We start from the raw sequence: 17,901 nt of genomic DNA, 5'->3' as shown, positions 1-17,901 counted from the left end.
TTCACGAACAAAAGATTTCCAGCCATATCATGTTCGTTTCCCAATGCTGTTAACGAAAGGGATGTGTTTCCTAATAATGCAATTTCTCTGTCACGTCTCATTTCATCAAACAAACTACGTTCAAAGTTTTATGATATTCGTAAGCTGAGAGCCGAAAACGTGGGGAGGCCTAACCCTAGGCTACAACAGAGGCAATTAACAGAGGAATCTATGCTTTAAATTTGGGTCTGCCGTACTCAATGAATGGAATTGGGAATAATAGCCCTTTACAAGCCAAACTTCATTTTCCCAAACCTCATTCGTTCAAACGGTCTATTTTAGACTTCATTCAGCCGTAACGTTTTGCGTGGCTTGTCTAGGTACACGTCAAGCTGCGTTTCACTTTAGTCTTAAGTACACGGGATGACGTTAGTTCAGAACTGAAGGATCTTCATTCACGGACCTAGCACGGGTAATGAATGGATGAAACGCCACCGAAATGACGTTAATGAATGGATGAAACGACGTCTAAATGACGTTAATGGGCTTATGAAGTGCTATCGAAAGGTTGTTAATAAATAAGTGAAGCACAGTCAGACCTTCTTTAAGGTTTATTCACCCATTTATTCACGCTGTTTCTCTATATTAGGCAATTTAGGTGCTGATTAGGTTGATAATGTCTGGCTTATAAATGAATACGTGAGGCGGCCTCGTAACGTTGAAAAACGTCGAAAGGCGTCATACAGCTGAAACATATACTCACTCATTCCCCACCAAGGTAGCTGGTCAGCATGAAACTTCGGATGTACCCGCAATTAACCGGGAATTATTTATCATTGTAGTGAACACATCATATATTAACATTTTACCCAATGCCTTATAGGCAGAGTTGCGTCCCTTAGGCGTACCAGAATCTGATGATCCTGGGTTCGAACCTTAGATGAACTCTCTGTATGATTTTGCGTTTTTTCAGCATCATGCCCGTAATCGGGAATTTTACTAAAGTAGCAAGCGTCTTAGATCTGTATCACTCCGGACTTTCCCGCTGTGATAGAACTGAAATACTGTTCAAAGAGTCGTAAAACAATCTCACTCGATTACATTCATAGAGAGTGCAGGTTGCCGTTTACATGACTATAATGTAATAATTACCAATAAAAAAACATTTGTCTGCAAGAAAATACCACTTTGAATCTCTGGATAACCCCATTGCACTTGTTGGTACAAGTAAGCCCTTCAAAACATTAACCGCCGTCAGCCAAACCTCTCGAAACGGCAAAATGATGGCGTTTTCTTTGCAGCTCGACTGTCAAAGGTCTTAAGATCTTAAGGACTTTTTTATTCACACTTTTAAAAGCAAATGTCTCAGCAATCTCTTTCCTGTCGAACAGATAGTCTTATTCTCATATCATAGACATTTTCACTTAATTGTTTCGTGTTGATTCACAAATGCTACCAATCTTCTGGCAGGGTTCCGCCAAACGCGAAACTCGGCAGGCGTTTCTGTCTCTGCCTTTTCAATTAGGTTCAAATGCTGCGACATACATTCTTAAAAGATCAAAGTATCCGAGTTTCCTTTTTGACAAAACTACTGTCTGAGCTTTTGACGTGTAGCAGACGTTGAAAGCTGTGACGTTTTTATGAAGCCCGTATTCTCAAAGAGAAAAGCTTAATTCATTTAACATGTAGCTTAAACAACATATGCGCTAATGTTATAGGCATCTAAAAGCCGTTTGCGGAGAAGGATTTCTCCAAAACAAAGCTTCTCTTTATATGATTACATCTTACGCATATACAAGGAACCATTAGGTGGGTAACAACCGTATTCTTTTTCGTGTTAGTTTTGCCCGAACCTTTGAACGCAGTTGTGATATTTATCAAGCAAGAACAACGTATGTCTAACTACTGTAGCCAAGTTGTATTTTGTCTGTAGTTTGAGCGACGGTGAAGGTGCGATGATAGCGATTACTACACGCGTAAGGTTCAAGATTGTTTCGCATGCTCCTTTGGAACAAGCGATAATTTGGCAAAAAGTGGCCTTTGGTGAATATTTGAAACTTCAAAACGATATTGTTTGTTTAAGAAGGGTTTTTTTATGTCATAGAGATAATGAAAATATTTTTTGACTATACTTTAAGTAAACAGATCGGGTTTAGGTGCATTGAGTTGTCATTGTTCTCTTGTATGATGCTTCACAGTGAGGCAGTGAAAGCCTATTAAACTGTATCACAGTGTATGCTAAATGTGTGTGTGTGTGCGTGCGTGCGTGCGTGCGTGCGTGCGTGCGTGCGTGCGTGCGTGCGTGCGTGCGTGCGTGCGTGTGTGTGTGTGTGTGTGTGTGTGTGCTACACAACCGTCTCAGAAGCTTGGACCCAAAAGAAAGTCTCTATTCTTCGTGAGGTGAGGTAAAATGGGGTTAACGTCGCGTTCATGATTGTTGCACTTATATAGCGACATGCATGCATGTGTGTGTGTGTGTGTGTGTGTGTGCGTGCGTGCGTGCACGCGGTATATGCATGACAGTGGCCTGTTTATCATCTAGTCCGCACCAGACAATCCAGTGATTGATATTATGAGCAACAAGCCACGTCGGGATAGGTTGACACTCCCTCAAGTCACCGAGCCTGCCTACCCGATTCTTTACGTTGTCTCTTACTACCAGCATAAGATCCTCACCAACCAGTGAATCCACATTTGCGTGCCCGGATCATGGGTTCGAATCCCATATTCGCCCTGTTTATGAGTCTTGGTTTGTCAGCACCATGAACCGTGTTCGTGAGTTTCACCAAAGTGGTAAAGGTGTGTTGTCCATGTATCTGAAATAGTGTTAAGCGTCGTTTGACGACGAAACACACACACACACGCACACGCACACGCACACACACTCAAACAAAGACACACACACTCAAACAAAGACACAGACACTCAAACAAAGACACACACACACTCAAACAAAGACACACACTCACACATACATTCACACACACAAACAGAATCATACACCCACTCACACAGGCACACTCACTCAGTTACGCACACTTACACATACACTCTCTCTCACACACAAAAACAGAAACACACACACACAGGCACACAGGCACACTCATGTACGCACACTAACACACGCACTCACACACAGATACACACGCACTCTCTCAAAGAGACTCACAAAAACACACTCACACACAGAGACACACACACTCACGCACACACTAACACCCACTTTCACACACACTCACGCACGCGCACGCACACACTAACACACGCACTCATACATCACCATCACCATCATCATCATCATCATCACCATCATCATCATCATCATCATCATTATTGGTCAATGTAGCCGTGATATAACTGGAATATTGTTCCAAGCGGCGTTAAACCCAACCCCCTCACTCAATCGATCCATGTACAAACCGCTCTGATCTGTAGGCGGGCATGTTCGCCATAACATGGCCATACATCCATCCCACCTGTTGGCTGAAACTGTTCCAGAAGGACGGCGCAGCGAGCAGCCTCATCGCCGTTACTGGAGCTGAACCCGAACAGAACCTGCCTATCGCGGAACCTTCAGTTTACATAAGCAAAGAGCTACGATGACCTTTCACGCAATCTAAAACTGCTCTCACAAAAATAACCAAAGGAGTCTTTTGAATTGAAATTGATAGCAGGTGGACTGGGTTAGTTTACAGACCGAGTGTAATCAGTCCAATATTCACACTGGGTAAATACATACACATGGGACATACGCCGTGGCTTGGGTTTGCCCTACAATACTCCGCTTCACGGTGAAGGTTGGTTTTGTGTGTGGATAATATCCGCGTACTGCGTTGCATTGCGACCAAACGCATTACGCATCAATGCATTTTTAAATCGGTGTTACGTCAGAAATTCCATGCATTAATTGGTTTGATATATCGTTCTCTATTGGGAAACAAACTCAGTGACTCTGGCGAGGGAACGCACTACCCTTTGGGCTACCCAACCGCCTCAGAAGCTTGGACCAAAAGAAAGTCTTTATTCTTGGTGAGGTGGGGTAAAAATGGGGTTAACGTCGCGTTCATGATTGTTGCTCCCATATAGCGACATGCATGTGTGTGTGTGTGTGTGTATGTGTGTGTGCGTGCGTGCGCGCGCGCGTGTGTGTGTGTGCGCGTGTGTGTATGTGACTGCTTGTACTAGTCCGGACTAATGCCGATTTTATAGTGCTAGCCCACAGAGATATCATGCCGCAGTTAAATATGAATACCCAACTCAGACACAGTATACTGACTCCGAGCCGACCAGTCCTTGTTTTAGACCCTTAATGCCGAGTGCCAGGCAGAGTAACAACAAGTACCATATTTTAACGTCTTTTGGGATGACGCGGCCGGGGATCGAACCCAGGACCTTCCGCTCTACGGGCGGACGCTCAACCACAAGAAAACGGAGGCGGGTCTCTTAATTCTTGGGCTAACTGCGTAATCTTCGACTTCTTGCCTACGACTAATTTCCTGAGAGTACCATATAAGGGCCAATTAATATTTCCAGCCTAACGTCATATAACGTTTTAATAAAGTTGGTTAATTTTTTGGTCAAAGCCAATTTTTAAGTCAAGTGTATACATTCTTTTGCCCTACAATTCAGGTTAATCTGGGTTTATTCTGCACCTGAATCCTCACAGTGAATATCTACAAACATTTGACATCTATTTTCCTCTTTAAACGACATTTGAAAAAACAGAGTCAAAGATATTGATTCAGAAAACAAATAAACTTTGTACAAATGATAACAACACAAAGCAGATTATTTTACAACATGTTCATCACGATCTACACTTTTAAAACTACAGGGGCGGTGGGGGTAGCAAGGTGGTTGAAGCGCTCGCTCGTCACTCCGAGTGAGTGAGTTTGGTTTAACGCCGGTTTTAACAGTATTCCAGTTATATCGCGGCGTGTCAGCTTAATGTGGGAGGAAAGCCTGAAGTGATACAGATCTGACGTTTACCACTTTGGTGAAACCCAAGAGCACGGGTATGGTGCTGACAAACCTAGAAACATAATCTGGGCGAACCGGGATTCGAACCCACAATCAAAGGTTTCTGGCGTGCCCAAAGGACACTCCGAAGGCTCGGGCAAAATTTCCTTAATAGGTACAATGTGTGAAGCCCATTTAAGGTGTCCCCCGCTGGAATAATGCTAAAAGCGGCGTAAAACCACATCCACTCATTCAGTTAACTAAGTCATTGCATATGAAGGTGCAAAAACATGATGGTAAAATTGTTTTGAAATTTAAAAAAAAAAAAAATAATAATAATATTTGAGTGTCTTCTCTTAAATCAAACTAAAACGTTGATGGTTCCACGAATAGTTTTTCTGAAATTCTTCAAATCGTCTCCGACCTAAGTTTAGTTTTTTTCAAAGGCCGCCATTTTGAAAACTCCGTATTTGGTCAATGGTCTTCCAGGTATGTTGGTATATGTAATGGGATGAAATGGAGTGCGTTGCTAGAATTCAATGGCGCATAACGTATAAGTACTTTGAAGTGTTTTACATCAAAGTTTGACAAATATGTAAATGTGTGAAGTGTGTTTGTTTCTACTTAAGTTCTGAAACCCCCAAAGCAATGAAACGGAAAGCTGTGAGTTTGATCTCACAAGTGTCCCTTTCAAGTTTGTTCAAGCAAGTTAGTTTGTTATTTGTGGCCATCTGACGAGAAAGACATTTTGGCCAACGGTGCTACAATATATTTTGATCAGGGCATGTGACTGGTAGGTCGTTGGTTTCAATGAAAAAAGCCACCATGGGTAGTTCGGTGCAAGGAGAGGTTCCAAGTACTCAACTCCGCTCTCCACACACTGTCATCCCGGTCCCACATTGTGACCACCCGATCCTCACTTCGGTCGGGGGAACGGGTAGCCCGGTCGTCTTCATTCGTGACCAACTCGTGTTATTCCGGGACAAACCGAATTGCAGGTTACGGAAAGGGGCGAGTGGTGACGAATGGGTCGTCTTATGAGCGACAATTCGCTGTGCAGAGTTGCGTCCCTTAGGCACGTCGTGTGTTCGAGGTGAGGTGAGGTGAAATGGGGTTTAACGTCGCGTCCAAGGTTATTGAACTTATATAGCGACGTGCATACACGTGTGTGTGTGTGGCTGCTTGTACTAGTCCGGACTGATGCCGATTTATAGTGCTAGCTCACTGAGATACCATGCCGCAGTTTAACATGAATACCCCACTCAGACACAGAGTACGGACTCCGAGCCGACCAGTCCTTGTTTTAGCCCCTTAATGCTGAGCCCCAGACAGGGTAACAACAAGTACCATCTTTTAACATCTTTTGGTATGACGCGGCCGGGGATCGAACCCCGGACCTTCCGCTCTCCAGGCGGATGCTCTACCACTAGACCTCGGAGGCGGTTCTCGTGTGTTCGAATAATGAGTTCGGCATTATGTGTCTGTGCTTGTGTCGTGTGTTTCTCCAAATTGCTAAACGTCAAATTATACTCTAATACCTGTAACGGGGGCACGGGGGGCCCAGTCGTCTAAGGCGTGGGAACTCGCTGTGCAGAGTTGCGTCCCTTGGGCACCCCAGGAACCTATGAGTGTGGGTTCGAATCCCGGTTCGCCCAATTTATATTTCTACGTTTGTCAGCACCATGCCCGTGCTCGTGGGTTTCACGTCTGAGACCTGCATCGATTCGGGCTTTCCTCCCACATAACGCTGACACGCTGTGATATGACTGGAATGACGTTAAAAAGGCATAAACCCCAACGCACGCACGCATGCACGCACGCACCCACCCACCCACTCACTCACTCACTGAGCGTCTTCTTACCCCGACGGCAAAGATCGTATTTTGGACAGGGTTCGATTAAGGTCGGCTTGATATAAATGCACCTGTGCTGACATTCTCTCCCACACTATGTTTAAAGGTTATATAATATACATGTATAAATACACCAATGACAAAACAGGAAGGCATAAAAATCTCTTAAATTCAAACGTTGATCTGAGTCGTTTCATAAATCTAGACATATTTAAGATGTTCTCGTTACAGAGATGGGAAGCGAACCCGGTCTTAAGCGATACTATTAGCACATTAACCACTTGGCTACCTCACCGCCAAAATCGTATACTCGAGACAGGCATATCATAAAATCTCAAAAGACAAAATTTAATAGTAAAGTTAAAAATTTAGATTAAAAAAATTATTTCACATCAACAAAGGTATACAGTGAGCCTGCCATGAATTCCTGCACCAAATAAATATTTGTATGACCTCATTAACCTTATAAATCGCAGAAAATACAAATAAACAACTTTCAGATGAGTCCAACGTTAAGATTAGACGAGCATCGGGAATGTGTTAATTCTAACAATAACCCAGGTCGGTTTATTTTACTTAAGCGCTTTTCAGCGAAACCACATCTAATACAATTGCTATTCCTGGCAGACCAATGTCGTGACATCCATGTTATAGACTCGACACGACGAAATACACCAGGGAGTGGTGATTTATAACCTGTAGCTGTATTCAATATAAACTAGACCGAGGGACGGAATTATTTCAGCACGTGCCGCACGAAGTTAATGCCGTCCGCGTGCATAGATAGACGTAGAGAGCGGATTCTGCCCGCAAGCTAATGAGTTATGCGAGAAATGTACACCCACGATAGCAAAATATCGTACATTGCACATTAATAACTTGTGTTTAGGGAAATGTATGTTTCTATCTTTGTAATGTATGCCGTTTAACATATGGGAGACGATAGGGAATTAGGAACAGTGAGGATAGGAATGCATGCGCCAAATATTTGCCTGAGCATGGGGACTGTGGGTGTATATTTGATTTAACATCCGTAAAACAGACAATAACAGCACATCTCTTATAGTGTCAACAATACGAATGCGGGTTAGTTAAGATTAACAGAAATCGTCAATTGATTTATATTTAAAATATTTATTCCGAGAATTTGAAGATATGTTTTAAGTGTGTGTGTGTGTGTGTGTGTGTGTGTATGAGTGTGTCTTTCCGTGATTACGTTGGTGTATGTATGTGTGTGTCTATGAGTGTGTTGTCTCTCTCTCTCTCTCTCTCTCTCTCTCTCTCTCTCTCTCTCTCTCTCTCTCTCTCTCTCTCTCTCTCTCTCTGTCTCTCTCTCTCTCTCTCTGTGTGACGGTAAGGGTTGGCGGCAGTACAGGTGTGTGTTTGTGTGTGTCTATGAGTGTGTTGTCTCTGTGTGTGTGTGTGTGTGTGTCACTCTCTCTCTCTCTCTCTCTCTCTCTCTGTGGCGGTACAGGTGTGTGTGTGTGTGTGTGTGTGTGTGTGTGACGGTAAGGGTTGGCGGCAGTGTGTGTGTGTGTGACTGTAAGGGTTGGCGGCAGTGTTTGTGTGTGTGTGTGTGTGTGTGTGGTTGGGTTTATGTATGTAAGTGTGTCTGTCAGTGATTACTAGGGTGTATGTGTGTGTGAGTGTGTTGTCTGTGTGCGTGCGCGCGCGCCTACCAACAAACCCAGCATAGCCAGAACGACGGTAGTTGTTTTACAGCTTATTTTTCCTATTTACAGTGAAGTGTAAAAGTATTAACGTTCTAGGTTCGGCAAGAATAATTCGAATCAAAGAATCATAAAAATCCTTTAAAAAGACTCATAATTTAACCTCTAATTCTCCGATCAAGGAACATATTATATAAATATACATTCCACTAGTGATTCTAATTTTCATATGAAGTTCGTCGAGGTGTCGAGTCTAGACTGGGTTTGCAACAATCAGCATGAACATGCTCGAAAGCCCCAAAAGCAGACATATTTTGATTGTAATCAAGGAAAAGCTAATTTCAAAAGCATTTCCAATTAACTAAATATATTCTCGTGAAGCACCGTTTAAGATCTCTAACAGTTATTCACCAGGATGCTATGAATCATCATATTATTTGGAATTGGTTAACCGTTTCATATTTTACGATTACCTCATTTTATGTTCTGTATTCGTTTAATTTCTGAGATTACAGAAAACTTGTTCTTTGATAACAATTTAATTACGTTACCAGAGACCATAATTCTAGAACTCATCGAAGAAGAATTTCTTTGTTATTATGATGTTAGTGTTCATATATAACTCTTTAACATGTATATGATTAACCCCAGAGGGCCCCGCCGTTCATAATGAGGGGGGGGGGGGGGGGGGGGGGGGGGGGGAGAATTTGTTTCGTATGTTTTGTAGCGTGGATGAAAAAATATTATTATCTTGAAAAGAAATCCCAATGACAGGCCACTGATGTTTACCACACTCGGGGAATCCACGGGTTTGGGGCAAGTCTAGGTTCCGTACAAACACTCAGCGAATCCTGGCAGCCAAGGGACGCAACTCTCAACAACAAACGGTTGCACCTTTGGGTCCCATGTACTCCATCTCCTCCAAAACAAATTGAATGAAGATCGGGTGATTCAACGTACTTGAAGCTTGATCCTGTACGTTAGACCAGTTGAAAAAATAAAGTCGTGTCTCACTTTGAAAAATATTTTTTGAGTACGTTACAAATCTATAAAAGTAAACTTGCGCTTATCTATAACGTGATCTCTTTCGGCCACGCCCCCTGCGGCACGAAGTATGAAGAGACGGGCCCGAGGACTTGGCGAACACGGCATGGCTCCCTGTTCAATGGCATTGTTGGAACCTGGAGCAAAACGTAACCCAGGTTATACTTTGATCGTGTGTTTGTTTAACGCCGCGCTTAAATATTCCAGCTCTATAACGGCGGTATGTACATAATCTTCTCTGGACCAGACAATCCAGAGGCTGACATCATGAGCCTCGATCTACGTAACTGGGATTCGATGACATGCATCAGCCAAGTCAGGGAGCCTGACCGCCAGGCCCGTTAGTCGCCTCTTACAACAAGCATAGTCACATTTTACGACAAGAATACGTGTGACACAGTTGTGTAAGGCGCCTCTATTCGCTGTGCAGAGTTGTGTCCCTTAGGCGAGCCAGGAACTTATCATCATAAGTTCGAATCCCAAATTCACCCTGATTATGTTCCCAGCTTTGTCACCACCTACCCGTTGTTTTTACCAAATTGTTAAACGTAAAATTTAGGGTGGGGGCACGGGTGGCCTAGTCGTCTAAGGCGCCGCGATTCGCTGTGCATAGTTGGGTCCCTTGGGCACGCCAGAAACCTATGATTGTGGGTTCGAATCCCGGTTCGCCCAGATTATGTTTCTAGGTTTGTCAGCACCCTACCCGTATCGTGGGTTTTACCGAAGTGGTAAATGTCTTAGACTTGCATAATTTCGGGCTTTCCTCCCACATTAAGCTGACGCGCTGCGATATAACTGGATCACTGTTAAAAGCGGCGTTAAACTAAACTCACTCACTCACATTCAAACAAAAAGGCGAAGCCTGGTCAAGATGATCTGATCGATAATCAAGATCTATTTTGTAATAAAACGTGTCTTACTTCGCCAAGTGCATCAAATCACGTGAGCACCTTAATTAAAAGCATGAAAAGGTTTGGAAAATGCCTGTTGACGCCCAGTGACGGTACACATGCTTTGCAGATCCTGCAATCGACCGAAATCTGTTTACGAACCGAATTTTGAATTCGTTACGCGATTTTAATTGGACTAGGCATAGACCCGTTGGTCCGGCGAAAATGTAACTCCGTGATAACAGCCTAGATCGGCAAGGGTGGAAACTGGACTTTAATAGTCAGTTTACTCCCTTGCCTTGGGAAGATGGCTCTCCTCCCACATCAAGCTGACTCACAGTGATATATAGGAAATACTGTCCAAATAGGGGTAAAGCCAAACTCACTCACTAATACATGGCGGTCAGGTTAAACCCATATTAACGCTGGTCGCAGTCGTGTACCACTTTCATGTTATCTACTAGCATTGGCATGGTGCTGAAACACAAAGCCCCATAATCAACGTGAGATTTGAACCGACCTAACAGATCCTGGAAACTAAGGGACACAACTCTGTCAAGCTAGTCAATGAAAGGCGACAGGGCAACGCACCCCTTGGCTCTTTCTCTGTTCACCGTGGTAGAGTTGGTTGTATTGAAAAGTAAACAATCACTTATTATTCAGCAAAGTTCAAACATCATTTGGGATAAACTTTTTTTTTTTTCCAATTCCTGATGTTTTACATCTTCCCCATCTTCCCGAGGCAAGAGAGTTAACTGACTATAAAAGTCCAGTTTCCACCCTTGCCGAACTAGGCTGGTATTATGGAGTAAGATTTTGGCTTGACTAACGAGTCTTTGCATAGTCCAATCAAAATCGCGCTATGAAAACGAAATCCGGTTCGTAAACTGAAATGCAGATTTAGGTCGATTGCAAGGTTTGCAAAGCATGTGCACGGCCAACTCGTTGTCAACGGATATTTTCCAAATCTTTTCATGTATTTAATCAACGTGCTCACGTGATTTGATGAATTTCGCCATGTAAGACCCGTTTTATCATATTATAGACCTTGATTATCGATCAGATCGTCTTGACCGTAAGCCGCCATTTTGTTTGAAGCAAAAGCAAGTGATACGAGAGGTGGAATCTGATTGGTCCAAAGGAGAGGCATAGAAGGGACATAACTCGTAATGCCACTGGTGGCGCTTCGATCGAGCCAAGGAGTTCAAGCCTAGTTCGACAAGGGTGGAAACTCGACTTTTAAAGTCAGTTAACTCTCTTGCCTCGGGAAGATGCATTTTCCCAGAAAAGGATTTACACACGTGTACCTTTAAACGATTTTACCTCAACCCTTCAGTTTGGAAATATTGTATGAATGACACCAGGAGAACGCCCTCGGTCTCACTTGTAAAATGTTGAATGAATGTCACTTTTATTTGAGCGATGATAACTCTAGGTAAGTGGTCTGGGGTGGTATGCCATAGATGAAATGACAGCCTATGCTTAGCCGTTGCTTAATAGGGCAAGGGGCTTCATTCGCACTTACCTTGAGAAGGTCTGGCGTTTCCTACATGACAAGCCCCCTCGTCACTGGCTAGTGAAATCCGAAACCTTTACAACTTTTAAATAGTGTTTACAAAATCGTCTCCTTTGATGTATAGAATTATAAAGATTATGGTAAATTAGGGGTTTTCCACAGTTTCTGGCAATTGCTATAAGATGTCTTTCTTACCTTTTTTCCCCAGAGAAACCGATTATGAAAACGCTTTCTCCTGGGACATAGCGGAATGTATTTGGGGGTAGTTTTGTCCACCTGTCGTACGCTGTCATGTGAGATCAAACAAAACGTTGAGCAGGTAGCTTGTGTTGGCGATATCTTGCTGGTGATACGAGAGCATATTCAATTGTATCACCTCGACGCTGGGCCCCTTAGATTTCTAACTGGCCCTTAACTATGAATAGATGACATGGCTTCCGGCGGTTCCCACAAAACACAATTTACATTACAGAAATTATAGTCTGACATGGAGAATACTTTCAACATTTAAAAAAATGATATAATGAATGATATTTGTAATATATGTTCCTAAGAAAATTAAACTAAAACTACGTTGGTATATAACGTGGGAAGCGAATATCAATAGCTTATAAGACCCGTGAAGATTCCGGGATAGAATAGGTCTTCAGCAACCCCTGGTTGCCGTAAAAGTTTACTATGCTTGTCGTAAGAGGCGACTAACGGGATCTGGTGGTCAGGCTCGCTGACTTGCTTGATGCATGTCATCGATCCCAATTGCGTGGATCGATGCTCATGTAATTAATCACTGGATTGTCTGGTCCAGACTCGATTATTTACAGACCGCCGTCATATAGCTGGAATATTGCTGAGTGCGGCGTTAAACAACAAACCAACCAGCCAACCAATAGCTTATATTGTCGCGCATCATAATCAATATGATTCAGAATCTTTGACTAGGATTTTGGTAGGTGTTGAATTTTGTTTTTTTTATCTATGTTTATTTGTTTATCACCACACTCATCAATAACATTCCAGCTGTGTTACGGTGGCCTGTAAATAATCGAATCTGGTCCAGACAGTCAAGTGATTGACATCGACCACCGATCTTCACGGGGATTAGACATATAATTACGGGAGACGTTTAACTCCACACATTGTGCCAATGTACAAATGTTAACAAATTTTAACCCAGGTCTTCGACGTGGCTTGCGAACGCTCCAACCACAAGATTATCCCGTCGCCCAACTGCCATTTATGGCCCCGTCACACTGCAACGTATAGCAGTAACGTATGGCAACGTATGAGATTTTTTGCCAAAACGCCGGCAACGCTGAAACACGCTATGGATAAGTTAGATGTAAGTTGCATACGTTAAAGGCACGCTGGTATACGTTGTAGTATGCCGAGGCTAAATAAGATTTGTTTGCATGCACAAAGTTTTCGGCGTATGGGAACGTATGAATTATACGTTAGGCACACGTTAGAGACACGCTCTACATACGTTGACATACGCCAGATAGACGTTACCCATACGGCCCGTTTTAGGCACCTTTCCCCTTCGCTGAGCGCGCTAGTCATACGTTACTCATACGCTGGGCATACTCTGTCCATATGCTGAACACGCCAGACACACGCTTGCAATACGCTTTTATACGCTGTCATAAGTTATGTGTACGTCAGTGATACGCTACTAATACGTTAGACATGCATTACATATACTGTTAACTCTCGTTATGTATACGCTATGGATACGCCAAAATCATGGTTTTCGATGAACTCTCGACGTATGACAGAGTACTAACTGTCTTTTACACGCTAGGTGCAAGTTACTCTAAAATGTTGTAGTGTGACAGGACCATTACGGCATTGCAATCACTAACCAACCTATATATACCAAAAGACGTTAAAAGATGGTACTTGTTGTTACCCTGTCTGGCGCTCGGCATTAAGGGGCTAAAACAAGGAGTCAGTATACTGTGTCTGAGTGGGGTATTCATGTTAAACTGCGGCATGGTATCTCATTGAGCTAGCACTATAAATCGGCATCAGTCCGGACTAGTACAAGCAGCCACACAAACACACACACGTACATGCACGTCGCCTATATAAGTGCAATAATCTTGGACACGACGTTAAACCCCATTTTACCTCACCTCACCTCACCTTACTGAATTCATTAAGTATTTTTAAAAAGATGTTCTAGAATATATTATAGTCTTTAAGGAATACAAATTGGGAGATTGTTCTGTACAAGTCGTTCCATGGCAGACAATATGGTCTCCATAGTGTGCCACAAACGTGACTGGATGTCGTAAAGGTGACAATGAAAAGACTTTGTGATAAAATATCGAGGTTTTTAGCATTTACGAGAGCCATGTTAAGCTTTTGAACTTTCTATCATTTTATGATAAATATAGAAAACAGAATTACCAAACGATACAGGGACCCTATATACACTGTACAGATTTGGGAATCAAACCCGGACTTCGGTGTGACAAGCCAACGCTCGATCCAGTAGGCTATACTTAGTTTCCCGCGATGACGTATGAACACTGTACACAAATAATAAATTAATTGCAGTGTATCCTGTAATCTCTCATATGTGGGAATAAAATAAACTATACCAGTAACACCGAACAATCTATTATTAAAACAAAGTTACGCGAACTTTAATGACAGTTGGATAGATGCAGTCATTTTGCTGACACTCCAATAGTTTGAGTACGGGTACTAAATCGTCCCATAGTTTTCCTACGAAAGGTTCCCCTCCATAGTTAAACAATAGTATAGTATAGCATACTGTAGACTAGTGAATATCTCTTGAAGATAAGTTTGGGGCATTAACTTGATCGAACTTTGTTTAAAGTAGGAGAAAGTCCTCAATCTCGCGATTATTTTCGCACGTGAAACTTGTTCCCGGCTTAAGGGCCTTGAACAAGCTTCACGTGCGAAAATAATCGCAGGGAGATTCTCCTTTACGTCATCATGAAATGATGATGATGATGATGATGATGATATATCAAATGAAAGACAAAACATTATGGAACATTGGTAAAATTTAACATAACCAGGCCATGACTTGCTTTCCCACGTGTATTGATAGCAACCAACGATTTCACGTTGACCTTAAAACAGTCCTTAAATTCTCCCTTCTAATGGACATATCGTAGCAATGAACTAAGGGTGATTAATGATAAACAGCTGTGATATTGACATCGTCCACACTCAGCATTGTTGTGACAACGCTCAGCCCTTTGATCTCGCCGCAGTCACTCACGTGGTTATTGAATGAGTCGAGACATCCCTGGAATGGCTGGGCTAAATATTTGGCAGCAAGCAGTAGACTGGTGCTAAAGACGGTCACCGTGGGAAGGCTGTGTTGATAGAGGGTAATTAATAAACTGACCATCTGACCCACCTGTTTCTAGGGATTTAAAAATAATGGAAAAATTCCCTCTTTGGAGGATTATACCGAGAAGTAGATTATCGTTTAGATCCCATTGTTGTTTTATTTACATTTGTTTTCCCACCAGATTGGAAACAAAAGATATGCAATAAAATACCAATGTTTTTAATCCCTCCCGTGAAAGATTCTAATTGAAAATATAACCTGAACCAAATAACTATTGTAATTAAATTAAATTTTAAAACTTAAAAATAAACAATTGTTATACTATATGTGTGTGTTAACTGTCGATCAGTAGGAAAAGAGAAAAAAAAGTGTTGTTTTTGTAGAGCTACTTTACTCTCATTTATACGAACTATAGTTCCACCACATCATATGTCGACATGTCCGGATTTCGAGAGAGATTCATGCATGCATGTAGAATTGGGAAGCTCGATTCACATGTTAATATTTCCGTGAGTGAGTATTTTTTTACGCCGGTTTTAGCAACATCACAGCAATATCACGGCGGGGGACACCAAAAATGGGCTTTACACATTGTACCCATGTCGGGAATTGATATTACTGAACAATGTTATAAATTTGTTACATTGTTTCTGCTGAGATTCAGTAGAGGTTCATAGCATTGTGTTTTAACAATAATTAGTTGTCAGGAATGTATTACTGTCTAACGTAGGCAGTGGTGTGGAAGTTACTATATTAAGATGCTTTTGGAATCAAACGTAACCTGGAATCTTCTAGATAAGCTAGACTTATCCAGCATGGTATGTAACTTTCTAGAGTGAGTGAGTGAGTAGGGTTTTACGCCGCTTTTAGCAATATTCCAGCAATATAACGGCGGGGTACACCAGAAATGGGCTTCACACATTGTATCCATGTAGAGAATCCGGGTCTTCGGCGTGACGAGCGAACGCTTTAACCACAAGGCTACCCTTGTGCATGATAATGAAACATGTCATCGATCCCAATCGCGTGGATCGATGCTCATGATGTCAATCACTGGATTGTCTGGTCCAAACCACCTGGGTCGCAATTTCTCAGTATACAGTTATGAGTGAGTGAGTGAGTTGGGGTTAACGCCGCTTTTAACAGTATTCCAGTTATATCACGGCGTGTCAGCTTAATGTGGGAGGAAAGCCCGAAGTGATGCAGGTCTCAGACGTTTACCACTTTGGTGAAACCCACGAGCACGGGTATGGTGCTGGCAAACCTAGAAACCGGGATTCGAAACCGGATTTCTGACTCTGCACAGCGAATCGCGGCGCCTTAGACGACTGGGCCACCCGTGTCCCCCTATACAGTAATGAGCAGAGTGGAGTGTGAATTTTCAAGTGTATACTTTCTTTTGCCCGGCAGTATAGTTTAACGCTGCACTCACCAGTATGCCGACTAGACGACAGAGGCCTGCAAATGATAGAGACTGGACCAGACAAACCAGTGATGGGTATTATGAGCACCGTTCCAAGCCGTCGGGGTTTGATGACCCGCTATCAAACAAGGCCACCGAGACTGGCCACCCAATCCATTAAGTCGGCACACAGGACAAGCATAGCTTCTAAGGGTGAGTGAGTGAGTTGGGTTTAACGCCGCTTTTAACATTATTCCAGTTATATCGCGGCGTGACAACTAATGTGGGAGGAAAGCCCGAAATGATGCAGGTCGTGGACGTTTACCACTTCGGTGAAACCCACGAACACCGGTATGGTGCTGACAAACCTAGAAACATAATCGGGGCGAACCGTGATTCGAACCCACTATCATAGGTTTCTGGCGTGCCCAAGTTACGCAACTCTGCACAGCGAATCGCGACGACTGGGCCACCCGTGCCCCCAGCTTCTTAGGGACCTATCCTAAGCCGGAATCACCACGGAAGTGTCCTTATATAATTATAATTTTCCCAAATTGTCATTAATACGCTATATTCGCCGTTGATGACGGTGTAGGGTTCATTATCGCCTGATAAGGTTGTGATTTAGTGAAACATGCATTTTAAGGAGATGCATTTTAAGGACAAGTATGATAAAGGCCCTTTTTTGGTCAACTGGAAATGTCAAACTTTAAAGTTGCAGTAAACTTTCAAATATCGTTATGAACATTACCAGACATCGTCATAGTATGGGTAAAAAATGAAGTGACGGTTTTCGAGCTTCAAGCTTACTAACTAACGACAATCTAACATTTTATTTTGTTTGTGTTTTAACGCTGCACTCAGCAATATTTCAGCTGTATGACGGCGGTCTGTAGATAATCGAGCCTGGACCAGACAATCCAGTGATTAATATCATGAGCATCGATCCACGCTAATGGGATACGATGACATGCATCAACCAAGTCCCGTTAGTCGCCTCTTACGACATTTTTAAACGTTTTGCCTAAGTCTTTAATGATATACCTCCTGTTAGCCGAAACTGCCCTTATCGTCCCTTTCGTCGTATTTCAGTTCCTTGAGTACAGAATACGCGAACAGCAGTTCAAAGCGCCTCAAAACTATAATACATATTACGTAGGGTATTCGGAATTTATAAACAGGTAAACCGCATGTACAGGTTCGGGTGCAATAGACAACAACAGGCCGTGATGTGTGACAGATTGTCAATCATTC

The 17,901-nt window shown here is 42.7% G+C and overlaps 1 protein-coding gene across 1 annotated transcript in view; it reads right to left on the bottom strand.

Annotated features, from left to right (window-relative positions):
• Positions 1–9,499: 9,499 nt before the first annotated feature.
• The window catches only part of LOC139475320 (uncharacterized), a 52,961-nt gene continuing 44,559 nt past the window's right edge, over positions 9,500–17,901 (bottom strand). The window contains exon 4 of the mRNA XM_071258547.1: positions 9,500–9,642. Within this exon, the coding sequence (XP_071114648.1) occupies positions 9,500–9,642 (143 nt within the window). The remainder of the gene's footprint in view (positions 9,643–17,901) is intronic.

This window comes from Haliotis cracherodii, unplaced genomic scaffold (assembly GCF_022045235.1).
Source record: "Haliotis cracherodii isolate W230 unplaced genomic scaffold, xgHalCrac1.p SCAF_3, whole genome shotgun sequence".
Lineage (NCBI taxonomy): Eukaryota > Metazoa > Mollusca > Gastropoda > Lepetellida > Haliotidae > Haliotis > Haliotis cracherodii.
Note: the sequence above shows the minus strand (reverse complement) of the source record. Positions and strands in the feature narration are given on the sequence as shown.